This window comes from Cephus cinctus, unplaced genomic scaffold (assembly GCF_000341935.2).
Source record: "Cephus cinctus unplaced genomic scaffold, Ccin1 Ccin1_scaffold0885, whole genome shotgun sequence".
Lineage (NCBI taxonomy): Eukaryota > Metazoa > Arthropoda > Insecta > Hymenoptera > Cephidae > Cephus > Cephus cinctus.
In genome coordinates, this window is record NW_014333464.1 from 34,267 (window position 1) to 50,122 (window position 15,856).

General features: G+C 34.9%; 1 protein-coding gene across 1 annotated transcript; it reads right to left on the minus strand.

Annotated features, from left to right (window-relative positions):
* Positions 1 to 388: 388 nt before the first annotated feature.
* On the minus strand, positions 389 to 8,846 carry LOC107271095 (partitioning defective protein 6). Its single transcript, XM_015746703.2, has 5 exons — positions 7,998 to 8,846; positions 7,683 to 7,911; positions 3,641 to 3,768; positions 2,367 to 2,645; positions 389 to 2,258 (listed from the first exon to the last, which is right to left on the minus strand). The coding sequence occupies exons 1-5, from the start codon at positions 8,055 to 8,057 to the stop codon at positions 1,944 to 1,946; spliced, it is 1,011 nt and encodes a 336-aa protein (XP_015602189.1). The 5' UTR covers positions 8,058 to 8,846; the 3' UTR covers positions 389 to 1,943.
* Between the last annotated feature and the right edge of the window lie 7,010 nt (positions 8,847 to 15,856).

The window sequence follows — 15,856 nt, forward strand, 5'->3', positions numbered from 1 at the left end:
TGTATGCAACGTGTAGTGAAGAATTTAAACAATTTTAATTGTGGGAGTAGAAATAATGTCAATATGATAAAAATAGCGGTAATATAGGTAGCATTAACATAGTTCCTTTATTTACATACATTGAATTCCGCAAATATTAAATAAGTGAATGTATGATGAATTCTTTAAACGAGATTACTTTTTTGACTTGATCTCAAAGATGTTCAGATAAGCCTAAATTTAAGAACGGTTAGATGTAAATGAATGTTTGCTAATTTGAAATTCACAATAGTATATCTGCAGTGTGAATTTGAGAATGGAATGTATGCAATAACATTTGATTCATTGAATTTAAGAAAGGAAAGGAATACGAAGGAAATATTTCATGATCTGCAGAACAATAAGTATATACGGAAGAAATACTGAAATTTATCTTAGGACTACAATTTTTAAAATACAGTACAACACCTACGACTCAATAAGACAACAAGTAACATTCATAAAAATGAGTTTAAAATTCGAAAACTTCAACGCTCCAAATATGCAGTGTAAAAAACAGATAATACACGAATAGGCGTGCGTGATAGAGTGAATGTATTATAAAAGGAATATTCAATATTTTCATACAAGAAATATTTGGAATGATTGAATAAGGCCACTCGATCTTTATATGTCTCCGTAACAATTGAATCAGATTACAGTTAAGGTACTCAACTCCCTTCCCTATTCATCGAGTTCATTAATAACTATTATTATGTACAATTATTTTCAATGAAGGTCGCTCGCAAGTATAACACTATTGAAGTACGTCCACTGGATTATATACAATTCGCCATTATTAAATTCAGCCAATTCCATGACTGGATTAGAAAGTTCATGAATCGAATGTTTGATAAACTTTTTTTTTCATTATAATATAAGAAATAGTCATCTGAGCTGCAAATAACAAATAGCTGTTATGAAAATCGATCGTGTAATCTTCTTGATGTATCAAAGATAACTCTAAACACCAATTGTAATAAAAATATATACATGATCGTCTTTCATATAATCGCTGCATTTTAAGTACACTTTCTCTTTTTTTAATTAAGTACTACTTAGTATTTGTTTAATTCCTTCGATATTTTGCTGCCTTTCATTAATACTTGGATTAAACGTCATTATTCGTATTGCTATTTTCTTCTCTGCTTTATAAATATGAAAACTATATCAATGAATAATAATTACTATTATCTATGTATTATCCTAAAATTCGTCAGTAAAATCGTCGCCACTTTCCGTAGGTAAACGTTTTAATTGTGCTGAATACAAATTCCCTCTAGTGGTCCAAGTTTACGACGATTATCCTGCTGCTACACTACAAGACAAATTTCCTGCTACACTTCCCACGCTTATTGTGTTTTTCCTACATTGAAAACATGTTCCATACAATGCACCATAAATGGTAAAGGTAGTTTGGCGCATAATACCAGGTTTCCCAGTATCGAAATTTCTTAAAAAATTCTACTCTTCCCTTTCAATATCGTAGTGCAGATTACGTGAAGGTACCATGGAAGCACCAGCTTACTTGGAACGCACTGGGATATTAAGTATACGATTTCTTCTGCTTTCAAATTTCAATTACAAATCCAAACATTATGCCTAGGATGTATATTCGAATTCAGTTTATACGAAATATTCGAAGGCACTATTCTCTTAGGTATTGTTTTAACTCGCGTGCATAATACGAAAATCTAAATGCTATAAATGCATCGAAAGAAACGATGGGGATCAACACTAAATCTCAAAATTTTTCTGAGATTTTCTCCCTTACATAAGAAAAACAAAAAGAAATGAAATGTAAAGGAGGTCACTCGACCCAAAGGTATAATTTCTTATTATCAACGATTATCCTAACATCTCCTTTCGACGTGGTGCATTCTTTTGAATCAGATTAACGGGAGCATTCTTTTAAATCATTATGATTAGAGATGTAAAACGCCTTGATCGCGACTAAAATGATTGTGGTGGTGGTGATGATGGTGGTGGTGCAAGTGATGCCCTGCTGATGTGGATGCATCATCGTGCAACGTGACACCTGTCAAATCGACGATCTCATCCGCATCATCATCTGCGTCACTGCCAGTTGCAGCACTTTGCGTTGACTGGTGACTTCCCGATGATAATTGACTGTTGCGGGAGAAGGAACCACGTCGTGGTGCTGCCAATGCTGCTCGTTGATTTGCAGGCTTCACTGTTATTATTAGATTCGACGAGTTGGCGATCATCATATCAGTAACCTGTAATTATATTGAGTAGTGCAAATAAATATATCTATTGTTTACTTTTAATGACGTTAGAACTGTTTAACGTTCTTTATCAACAAATATTACAATAGTGATTCTTACCTGATCGAGTGTTTTTCCAGCAACTTCAATTCCATTAACTTCAAGAACCTCGTCGTTCACTGCTAGGAGGCCCGTGCTTTCAGCCAGGCCGCCAGGAACAAGTCTACTAATAAATACGCCTGGAACCTTCTCGATGCCGCCACCAGCCGAGGGTGGCAGTGGTCGGTAGCTTTCACCATCCTTAATGTAAAATCCTAAAGGCTTATCTGATCCATGCTTCAATAAACGTACGCGACGGCATGTTTCTGGTAAAATATCCACGTCAATTATCGCTGAAACCTAATTTAACAAAAAAAAAGAAGATAATAAGGTAATAATTTTTAGGCATGACTGCATGGAACATGTGAGAATGTCTTATAAATTCAATATAGAAAGAAAGGATTATGGATAAGACTCCGAACTTATACGGGATATCAAGTTCCGTACATCGATGGAACCGCAACATTTGCAAATGTCAGCACTTCCGATTTCAATGCAACGTATGTCAGTTCTAGGATAATTTGCTGTTGTCAACGTGCACGCTCAAATTCTCGTGCAAAACAAAGTTCCGAATGAACTACTGAACCAATCAGGTTACCATTTACAGCAAATATCAAGTTTCGATTACAAATTGAATAGCAATTCTTACAAATATTGAGTACTTCCGGTTTCAATACAGCACAATATAAAAAAAACTGTGTCGAATTTGCGTAACCAAATATTTGGGCGAACCGCTCAACCATTCGGGTTAAAATTTGCAGAAAAAATCATGAGCATGGAAATACATGGAACAGTAACATTTGCGAATGTTGAGTATTTCTAGCCTAAAAGTCCCTGCAGATCAAACGGATATTTCAATATGTGTGAAAAAAGTGAACTGTACGATTTGAAAGTATATCCATTTCGAACTTACTTTAACGAATATTAAAAGCAAATTAGAATTAATTTAAATCTTCATAATTTATCCATGTTATTCAGTAATTCTAAATGTATTTTTCAAAGGATAGTTTACTGCAGTATTATCACAGATATTGAATATTTCTGTTCTTTTCTGGACTAAAATTTTGGATATGACTGTCGGGTGAGAGTCATATTCAAAACTTAACTTACAGTTACCTAACTAGTTTATTATTTCTACTACTTATTTTTATTTCAATATTTTTTTTTAGTGGCTTTGGCATATTAATTTTATACTGGAAATATTCATTTCCCAGTTTCGTAGATTCCAATAAAAATTTTCATACGAGAGATGTGATTTACTATAAATGGTAATTAAAAAAAAAACTCATACTAACCTGCCTAAAGTCGTGAGGATTTGATATAGCGAGTGATTTTGGTTTTCCAGGAGTTCCGCCTAAAATACTTGATATTAAATTTTTTGGCTTAACTGTCGCATAACCATTCATGTCCTCCAAACCGTCCCCTTTAAAACAAAAAAAATAAATATTACTCCAATAGAAGCATAATATTAAAAGCATATAGCTACGTAGTCTTACTGATTAATATGCAGGAAGCGTTAAATGAACAAAGTGAAGCAACTGAATAGAAACTCATGGAACACCGTTGATTCTTAATAAGTCGACAGTGAAGACCTTATTTGAATAAGTTATGATGGCCTGTCTATATATAAACTGTGAATACGTTAGTCATGACCAGTAAACTGCGTGCAATTGATTTGCTTGATAGTAGCAATAATAATGCTTAGTATTAGTAATAGAAATGGATAATTTCTCAGAGAGCATATTTTTTCCGTGCTATATTTTCAAAACGACAATTTTTGTAGATTTAATTAAATAGGCACTTTAAACGGAACGTCTTATATTGAAATAAATTAAATTGAAATTATAATTTCTTCGTTTAATGTACGAGGTTTAACATACATATACTATATTTGAAAAAAAATACAACTATAAATATATTGGGTAGACGTACCGCCTGTAGCCAATGTACTACTTTTGACTACACTTGGCAAAGCTTTTACTCATTTTTGATACTATTCATTTATTACATTTTTCATTTAATTACGAAAGTATACCCTAAATGAAATTTTGAATGAAATTTTTCAGTAGCTAATTGCCTAAAAATTTATTTGTGATGATTAAAGTGGGTTTGCCCCATTTTTAGCCATAGTCTTCATTCATAGGTATTGAATATGGTCAAAAATGGTTCATGATGGTCACATACAATACTAAGGTGACTAAAAATATAACATCTACCGTAAATTAGTGTCGTTCTATTATAAATTACTTTTAAAAAGTGGTACTGCAGCAATTATACAATAGTAGTAAATTTTGTTTAACAATATTATTTTAAAAGGGAAAAGGGGTGAAGTAAGAGTGGGAGGTTCGCAGTGAAGAGGCAAGCCAGGCCCGAACGTAGAGGAAGTAGTGTGTTCCACTGACTTGCAACACCATTTTTGTCACGAATCGGAGGAGTCCTGTATAAGAGCGTCTCCCTCGCTCTTAGCAACGGTCCCCTATAAGGCCATCTCCCTCATTGTTAGTGGTGACGCAGCAAGTCCCCGTATCGCGTATAAGTGGCTTACGCGCTTTCACCCTGCATATAAGAACGTCTTGCTTCGACTCATAGCCTGTATCGGCGCAACACCTTTGCCGGAGTTGAGGTATTGATAGAAGCGAGAGAGCTGATTGTTTTGAATGAGAGACTCGTTGACGCAGACAATAGCGCGTGAGTGAGACGTGGCTAAGAACGAGGGAACTCCTCCGACTCGTGACAGAAATTATGTCCCAAGCCGATGGAAAAAGCTACTCTCTCTCCGTTACTGGCCGCCCCACTCTCCCTTAGCCGTGCTTCCCCTAACTTTTTCCTGGGACGCCATTAATGCTGCTGAGGCTACCATGTAGATAAAGACAAACACACATTTAGTTCTTGATCAACTCACTGATAGATTAACTCATACTTCTATTACATTAGTCGAGGATCACCTTTTAGCTTCTCGTTACAAGAATATTCATTTTAATAGAATATCAAAAATAATATTTTCTTCGTTACTATACCAAATGAACAAAAATTTGCAATCTAAAAATTATATATAGTCAATCAAAAATGTTTGCGTTTTCTGGGGAAATATCTGTAGTTCATTATAAGGTAATACAGCGAATATATGTAACAAGTATCTCCAGTTTACAAATATACTTTTGTAAGCATTAATAAAATATGACATTGTCAATAAAATAATAAATATGTCATATGTGGAAGTGCATAGCATAAGCTATAAATGTATACTATTTAGTACAAAATAATGATCTAAAGTTATGTACTCTGAAATCGTTTATATTAATGGAGATTGCCTCATTAAATCATTCCTCTAATATTATTTCACTTAAATTTGCTTACTCTAAATTATTTTACTTGTACTCAAAGAAATTCAAAAAAATATAAATTTCTGTTTTCAGTACCAATGACAATTGAGATCAAAATTAGGATGGAACCCTAGTTGCAATCAGCATCAGCAATTTCCCATTCTCCGTTTTAATCTCAGCTTTATAGAAAACTATTATTAGATTATTATTACAAACATTAAAAAATGATTTAGACGGTAATATTATTTAATAATACATTATGCTTCTGTACTGTCATTTCTGGTCTCAATCCCAACCTAATCATAATCTTAATCGTGTTTATAATTTCAAACTCCAACCTTAATCTCCAACATAGTTAAGAGACATATGATGAGATTTGTGTGGTTTAGTTGTCCCACGAAAAAGGCTGGAAACGAGAAAACTTTGCACCAAAAATCTCGTAATTGGCCGTACGAGAGCAAATGCCAGTGATATGATATAAAGTTGATATGTGTAAAACGTTCCCTGCCGGTCCTTTTTTTTATTTTCGTAGGTGGTTTTATGCAACAGTATGATAAGTGTTGACTAGAGCAAAGGCATTATCGGATCGCCATGACAGATTCGTAGGCTGTCACTTTCGAGATTCAGTTAAATTTTGTTTTCTAAGTAATAATTCAAAAAAAATGCGGATCGACAGAAAAAGGCATTTTACCGGAGGGCTTTCATTTTGTTTAATAAATTAAATGGCAATTGGAGTTTTCTCTTGTTCAGCCTCGTCTATATAATAACTCAACTACACAAATAACTTACTCCATTCCCTCTCAATGAATGCTGAAGTACGATCAAAAACTTCAGTAGAGTGTACCCTGGTATCGTTCAATCTTTCTCATAATAACGTTGATAAAAAAATCCAAATTTATCTGCCAAATTTATCTGGAGTAAGGTTTTTGAAAACACCGCTAGTAGTGCTTCATTTGTACATAAATGTCAAAATCCTTGTGATAGATTTATTCAGAAATATTGCATCACCTAAGAGTGTTTCTACTAAGCAAAGTAAATGGGCAAACTATTTTCTATTGGCACAGAAATTCTCAATAACCCATACTTGGACAACCTATAATGTCTAAAAGTTTTTTAATTCAAGAGAATTTTTAGATGTCTTTAGAATTAAGTTATAGATTTATGTGATATCTAGTTATTTGTTGCCATTCACACTTATACTATTACGAAACCAAAATATTAAGAAATTGATGTTTACAATTATCATCCATTTTAGAGGACAAATATCATTAATGAATTACAATTATTGTTCTGATCTTTTTAACAATTACAATCCTTCAGGTTGTCTTTTAAAAGTTGTATCTAATTTCAGTTAAATTATTAAATTTTTTATTGCTTATAATATGAAATCCTTTATCAATCGCATCAGAATAAAATTAAATTGGGTTCAACTTTTTATATAATTTTCATATCATGGTTAATATATGTCATCATTTTGTAAAGAGTAGTAACTAATTCATCAATTAATTACAAATTCAATATCTAACATTTTATAATATTAATGTTTTGATAATGTATTAGTTACAATAATGTACACCAGTCTGCATAACAACATTGAAATTTAACTATGCAGTCTTAAGCAAGTCATTATTAACTAAATGAGATTTTTCATAATTGAACAGCAACAAAGAAAAGATAAAATATCATATGCAAAAGAGTAGAGGTTAAAAACTTTAGTCTTTTATGAAATCTTAACTGAACCATGTATAATATAAACTAATAAACATCTATTAATTATATCAAAGAAATACATATGAAGTATTTTAACTAAAGATCATTAGGTTTTAATCAGATATTTGTAACAAAGCAAAAAAAGATATCAGAAATATTGATTATACAACATGTGATATTAAGAGTAAACTAATCAAAGATTACTTACTATTAAATAATCTATTTATGGATTTTACAAAAAAAAATATATAAAAACTGCAATATTTTATAGAATGAAATAAATGCATAGTCAGAAAATTCTTACCTTTTCTCTGTATAAAAATTCTAAGAAGAGGTTTTGCAGCAAGTAATGCTCGTGCTAAATTGTTGTCATTATTAATTGGAAGTAAATCTCCATCGGTTGGATCGGTATACCAAATCAGAAAATTCAAATCCTGACCAATATCATGTTTCTCTGCCAAAAGCTTCCTGAAGTCTTCGTAGCTTATGGATTCATTACGATTGATGGAGAATCTTATAAAATCAGCGTCAAACTATTAACAATCATATTGTTTGAAATAAATTTATTATTGTAAACCATTTAAACCATCCTGCAACATCAAAAGAGATACTAACTTACCTTGCTCTTTACGGCAACAATGCTGCTGTCAACGTGATGATGAGGTTTGCCTTTTAACATGTTTGTTCAAGGGATAAATAGCAGCTTTTGAGAAATTTTGAAAATCGTGACGCGCACCACACCCTCCGATTGGTATTTTTGTATCACGATAATGATCTCAATTTTGTTACGAAGGATTCTTTATTAATACAGCCACATTTTGCAAAAAAATGAGCATTAACACTATTTCGTGACGTCAGGAACACCTGCTCACTGTGGAACGCCACTTGGCTTACTTGGCCTGGTCCGCAAAACCACCCTGCGAACAACTTTACTACCGTAATAATGCCGGAGAGCACTGTCATTCGTAAAAATTCAGAAACGTAACTATAATGGTCGTCTATCGTTGTATTGTGACATTCGCCAGTATACAATGTTTCTCAAAGCACTGCGCCACTCCACTAGCGCGGCCGCAACTACATGTAGATTGTTTTCACAATTCCACTCCGTCAATTTTCAGCAATCCTCAACCATTCTTACAAAATGCTCGCCGAACACAGATCAGCATTGCTCATAAAACAATAAAACTTTACGCTTCGCATGCATCGACACTACGTCGCGCTGTAAACCCACATGAAAATGAAATCATAACCTATATCAGCCAATGAAATCGATCGATTCCCCCCTTTCTTTAAGCTATTCGATATAGCTGATATATCTAAAAACCAAATATAACATTTGACTTATGATGCAGTAGATTTATGTGCTATATAACAAGACCCAAATATTACAATCATAATTTTCTTCGTTTCTCCCATTGACATATAGCATGAACTACGCACAAGCATAGGAAAAATCCTCGACTGATAGAAAAAGATGGCGACTGGTGGCGGCCACGGTCTTGGATACAAGTCTGGACATAGAATTTATACTCCTGGAAGGGGAATAGCCTACTCTAGCAATGAGTGGAAAGTGGCCCCAACATGTTGCGACAGAAATAAGTCTCTCTCTTCGTTCGTAACGTCAGTTCCTCTTACTGCGCACGCGCGCACTACATCATAACAACGGCTGCCTCCAATCGAATTCCTTCAGTCTTCATGTAATTCGCGTTTCGCGATAGATTGATTAGGTAATTAGGTTTTGTGGGTCCCACTGAACTATAAATATGCTGGAACGCGTATGGCAGTGATGGGGACGAGCAGAGAAAGATAGCAAGGGCACAGGTGAGTGTAGTAGGCTGTCTGTATCACACACTGTACAGTCTCTGAAAAAATTTCAGCTGAGATAAAGCAGTGCGCACGGGGAGGACTGAGCCAACATAGCGTATCCTGAAATAATGGCACATATATTTTATTTCGAAGACTGCTACATATTTTGTTATCGTTTTTACAAAGTTTTACGAATTTGGAATTGGTGGACTTGACCGCAGTAAAAAGTGATTTTAAATCACTCATCACAATTGTTATTTAATGCATAAAATTTTACAGAAATCCAGAAATGATTGCAAAAATTTAATACAGATCATACTGATTTAACTATTGTGAATTGCTCCAGACTTTTTAAATGATGAATTTAAAAATCGAGGGTACTATGTAAATAATAGACGTAGTTAGTCCTACTTTTATGTGATAAAAGAATAGCGAAATCATGAAAAAAATAGTTTTGCTTTTAGGGTAATTTGAATATGTACAAAACACAAAAATATAGTTTTATATGCTGAATTTTTTAATTATATTTGTTGTGTTTTTTTACTTAGTTTGATAGTAAAAATGTTATACTTGGTATATAATATTTACAATTTAATTATCATAAATAATTAGTAGTGCTAACTATTACCAAAAGGACAACCTCCTACACGAGGTGAATTAAAGTCCCTCTAGTAAGAGTCGGGCCAACGGTGGGACTTGTTAGTGATTGGCTCCGCCATATTATGGGCTCTTTCCGGAATAGAATGGGGTGTGTGAATACGTATATGGGAGAGATTCGCATTGTGTAGTGTGGGTAGCGTTAAGCCCTGTACGGCGGGTAGCCTGTACTTGGCGCGAGACTCGACCGAGTCTCGCGCAATGTCATGGTGGCGCCAAACAAGCCCTTAATATGGCGTCCCTTCCGGGTGTTGGCCGGACTCTTACTAGAGGGACTCTAAATGAGACAGTTGCGCGCTCGCCGAATTACCTTCGAATACAAGCGTATGCGTTCCAGTGTGCCTGTATTTCAGGGGTCCCATCCCATAACCCCTCATAACCTGATCCTGATCGTATGTGAAGTGTATGCTTTGTATTGTGCATAATAAGGGCGACAATTTTAATAACAATGCCGTCGTGTGCAGTGAGAAGTTGTAAAAATTATTTTAATTAGAAATAATATTTGTTACGACAGTTTTCAACAGTTAAAACTTTGGCTCTGCGCCGTGTTTCAAATTACGCGGCAACAATGGTGGAATCTTCGGGCAGCAACTTATTGGTCCTCTGCGACGTAGAACGTCAGAACATACCTTGTTTCATTCTACCATGCTTCTTACCACATGGACACATTGACATATTCACCCTCTGGCACATGTCCCCCATTGGGGATACAGCCATAAGGAAAGGAAGGGAAAGACATATTCACCCTGACACAGCCACCACTAACTATATTTGAACGACATTCACGTCCCTGAACGGGCCCTGAACGGGCCCTGAACGCTCAACATCGGGTGTTTAAATTAAACGCCGGGGTAAAACTACCTACGTGAAGTTAGCATTGTAACATTTACTTTTTGAACTTTTTTTGTTGTCAAATAATTGTTGGTTTTATGGTGGTTTTTGGTGGACCAGTTAAAAAATTTGGCTGTTGCCCATTTTTTTGGAAAATAGAAAATAAAATTTAGATTGTGAAGTTAGCCCCAAAAGTCTTATTTTTTATAAAAAAAAAAATTTTTTATGGAATCGACGCCAAATTTTTTGGCGGTCACGAATTACCTAATTATAAAATTTGTGGTAACTGGTTTCGTTAAAAACAAAAAAAAACAAAACCGTACGCACACCTGTGAAATGTGAATTAGCCCCAAAAGTGTTATTTTTCAAAAAAATTATTATTCTTCAAAAGCGAAGCGAAAACGAGCAATTCTCGAATAGGGAAACGTGGAAAATTGAAAAATTGAATAGGAGTGAGGTGACATTTGCCGACGAATCCAACGACCAGCTAACATCGGGGCAATTGTTTTTTTTTACGTAAGCTGTACGATGCACAGATGTTTCATTGTCAATTCCTAAGTTACCAAACTGACCTGCTTATTTGCACTGACCCAAGAATCACCCACTATGTGAAAACTCGCGTTCGCTCCGCTGTTGAAGAAAATAGTATGTGAACCGCGAGAGAAAACGGGCGTTTGTGCCTTGTATAAAGTTGAGGTTCCCGAGGCGAAGCGTCGCAGAAACGCCCGTTTTCGCTCTCGGTACACAATATACTATTTTGAGTATAATTCGATGCCAAATTTTTTGGCGGTCACGGATTACCTAATTACAAAATTTGGTGGTAACCGATTTCGTTGAAAATAAAAAAACAAAACCGTCCGCGCATCTGTGAAATATGAAGTTAGCCCTAAAAGTTTTATTTATCAAAAAAATAATTGTTTTGAGTTTAAACGATGTCAAATTTTTTGGCAGTAACGGATTACCTAATTACTCAATTTGATGGTACGCGGTTTCGTTGGAAAAAAAGCCGTACGTGAGGTATTCTTTTACAAATCGAACACTTTTTTCGACTGTAGAATTTAGATTCTCATGAAAATTTTTTTACAGCTTCTATTCAAGAAATAATGTGACTCCTGTATCACGATTTTTGAGAGAACATTTTTTTTTGATAGGTATATTTATTTTTAATTTCAATGATAATCGAAGAAATGATAATTACTCATGTATATAAAATTCATTATTTCTGGTTTTACTCATTCAATCGATTTCGTTTTTTTTTTAATTCCTTACCGTGTTATGTTAGCTCTTTAATGAATATGTAAATGATCTTCATTCTGTTATTTAAAAAAGTTATTAACAATTTTATTGTTTAAACAATTATTTTACATTTGCCCCCTCAATGAATAACATTTAAAAAAATACTATCGTGTGCAGTATGTTTTAATCTAAAAAACCCACACTTAAGAAATGTGGAGACTTTATTAGATCCGAAAATATTAAATATTTTCTAGTGCGCGGCGTGCGCGTCGCGCGTGGATCATAGCTTGACGTGCTAAAACGTTTCTGAGTCAAGCCGCGACCAGCGTTCCTGGAGATGCTTACGCGATTTGTCGTTCAAGAATAGTGGAAACTAGTTTATCGTTTAAATAAAGGTATATTTCTGTAGAATATTTTCACAAACGTACATCTGTGGAGTGTGAAGTTAGTCCCAAGAACTTTATTTAAAAGACAAAAACGGGTTTGGGTGCATTCGATGCCAAGTTTTTTGGTGGTCAAGGATTACGAGATTATAGAATTTGGTGGTAACCGGTTTTGTTAAAAAAAATAATGTTACTATACGCGCAATTGTGCTGGTGTACTCATAGATTTCTTTTCATTATTAATTAAATTATTTATTTAGTACAGAGGTATAGTTAATGCAGTTTTTGACCCGTGTATGTAAAAAAGGAAATTCGGTTCCACTAGAGTAGATAGACGAAATAAAACCGCCAATCGTCTCTGAGTAGATTATTGGATTATAGTTTCTGTTACCGATTAGTGTGTAAGTTGTTTAGCATTTCATTAAGACCATGTGAAATACCCGATTTACGCAGACAGGGATAATAAAAACTGTAATCAACTTTTTTCACGAACTTTAGCGTGTATGATAGAAGAAAAATTCCTCGGACACAATACGAGAATGATGAATTGCAGCATTGTAAGAAGTACTTGATTATCCGAATAATCAACTGTGGCAGAAAAATTTGCATTAATATCGTAATGCTCCAAGATGATGTAGAGAGAATATAAATAAGAACTAGTAAACCGAGTTCCCGTTCTCCATTTTTCGTGAAATTGTAAGAAGCTAAATATTTTTTAATACATCCGTATATACTTTTCAACGAATCGTGCGGCTTTCTTGAGATATCGAGGATGCAATTGGGGCTAAATTCACATTTCACAGGTGCGCGTACGGTTTTTTTTAATTTTCAACGAAACCGCTTACCACCAAATTTTATAATTAGGTAATTCGTGACCACCAAAAAATTTGGCATCGATTCCATACAAAAAAAAATTTTTTTTATAAAAAATAAGACTTTTGAGGCTAACTTCACAATCCAAATTTTATTTTCCATTTTCCAGAAAAATGGGCAACAACCAAATTTTTTAACTGGTCCACCAAAAACCGGTAAAACTGCAGTATACGACTCCGAACTGAACTTGGCTGCTAGTGGTTTTTTGAGGTAACGCCATCTGCCGGATATAATGTGAATAGCATGGAATAGTCACGCCACCTATTAGAAAAAAAATTAACCATATTTAAAATTATAAAACCAATTTATTTTTATTGGAATACACATATGTATCAATTAATGAAGATCTGAAAAAATATATTATACATAAATTTATATAATTTACTTACAAATTTCGAAGCTGAAACCTCTTCTTTCATCTTACGCAAAATATTGTGAATCGAGAAGTTGATGCTACGTCAATAATTGGTGGCTAAATAAGTGCCGATTTTTTGGGATTTCCTCCGTCAACGATTCCACTTCAAAATCCAGTTCCGCTTGCTTCCGCAGCGTCAGAGTCCTCTGCAGCTTCCACGTCGTTGGATGGAGGTGGAGGAACGCGAGCAATATCATTCAAAAACGTTTCAAAAGGATCAAGGGCATCTGTTCGCAAGCATCGGTACATAAACTCCCCTAAATATGAAGAGAACATGCCTTTGCTGCGATTGCAATCCGGCAGTTGCCGTTTTACCAATGCCCACAATCCTTCTATAACGTTTGTGGAAGCAGCAGTCTCGGGATCTTTGAAAGCCAATGAATGATTGACGGTCAGATGCTCCTAACTTTCTGCACCTAAGGATACATAGGCTTTTCAACAATCGCTAACAATTGTGGTGCCAGTTGCAATAAATTCCTTAATGAGAGGCACGAGCGTGGCCGCCGATCAATCATTCACTGTTGTCAAAAAACATCGATTACTGCCGCGTTCTATCCCACCAAATACCCACTGCCCTGTCACATGTTTACCTCGGTGGTACTTTCGCTTGCCGAACTTCGATTCGTCGATCTCTACAACAATACTCGGACCTCCAATTTGTCCACGTTCTTCTAGTACAATATCGACGCATAATTCGCGACAGAAATAGTACCAGTCGACCGTCGTGTGCGGGGAACATTGAAATTCCCACAGAGCCTGAATCTGGGTGTACTTATGGATCCAAAAATATGTCAATTGTAAAATTTCGTTCATTGGTAACTTCGATTTACCAAAAAACGAACCAGTTCTCACTGATCTCGTTATTTTGCAACTACGATATTGCCAACGATATTTGTCCGAAAGAAATTCAGCAGTGCATAGAATCATGTCCTTATCGCACACTGGACACTTGAAAGTCCGAGCTATGAGTCCGTATCTTTGTGCAAAGGTAATTCTCAATAGAAGGTTTCTCACCTAGTTTGAACAAATCTACGAACCGTATCACCATTGCAATCGATCACACACAATACAATTTAAGCAAAAGAAATAATAGCACACTTGTGTTACACGTTTTGCGAGTTACTAACGAAAATCATGCTTCTACATGCTTTACGAAAGCAGACGGTACATTGTAGCAAAAAAATCTCGAAGCAGTAGATCAAATTTAATGCTCAATGTACAACACAAGCTTGCACTTATACATACTTATATTTTTAAATAATATTATTTATATATTAAATATACACATATTTAATATAAAAATATGTAATAATATCTTCATATCAAAATATATGTATACATAATAGGTGCAAACCTGTGTGGCGTAGCACGAATTAAAATTAATTAAATTAATTAAAATTAAACGAAAAAAATCTCCAAACATGGAATATTGCGATTACTAGATCATATTTTGTGAAAATATATTTTTATAACAAGGTAATATATATGATAACAGTAAAAATATATTCATTTCAAATTTTTAAAGATAGTTGCGCTTTTTTCCGATCAGGAGGCGCCACTACTCTATGCAATTCGCATTACACTCGATAGATGGCGCTACGTTAAAAATCTAAGTCACTAGCAGCCAACTTCAGTTCGGAGTTTACCCAGCCAAACCCAGAGATGAGTGGGGAGATGTACAACGCTCCGGTTTTAGGCGATACCAAAAGCATGGCGCTAAATCGTAGCGGCGAGTCCGGTAGTAGGATTTCGTGATCATCGCCTCTGTCGATGTTACAGATTTCGCGTAGCCGCATGGGTCATGATCATCGTTCCAGCCGATATTGCAGTCAGCGAAAACGAATGGATTGCTCGGTGGTGGGGAAAAAGTTGCCGCCCCTCACAAACCGTTCTTGACAAACAGGCGGGGCAGCAAGGTCTTCCGTCCAACCGAACCCTAAACGTTTGTATGGACATAATGCGCAAACAAATGTGTATATCCAAATAAATTTCAAAGTTATAAAACATGCATAGGAATATTGGTTTTCACTCTTTACCAGTTATCATCCCGAAAATGAACATTAAAAATGAATGGCGAAATTCGTTGGTAAATGAAACGACCGAGAACAGTTCAAAGAGAAATTTTGAAATATCATAGATAAATATCTATAGAAAATTGAATTTAGAATTAAACGAGCATCGTAGCTGAGTCAATAACCTGTCAAGGTTCTTCTCTTTTAACCTTTCTAGATTGCCCAAAATATACTTTATTCTCTTGCGTTCGTCCACGTGGAGAAG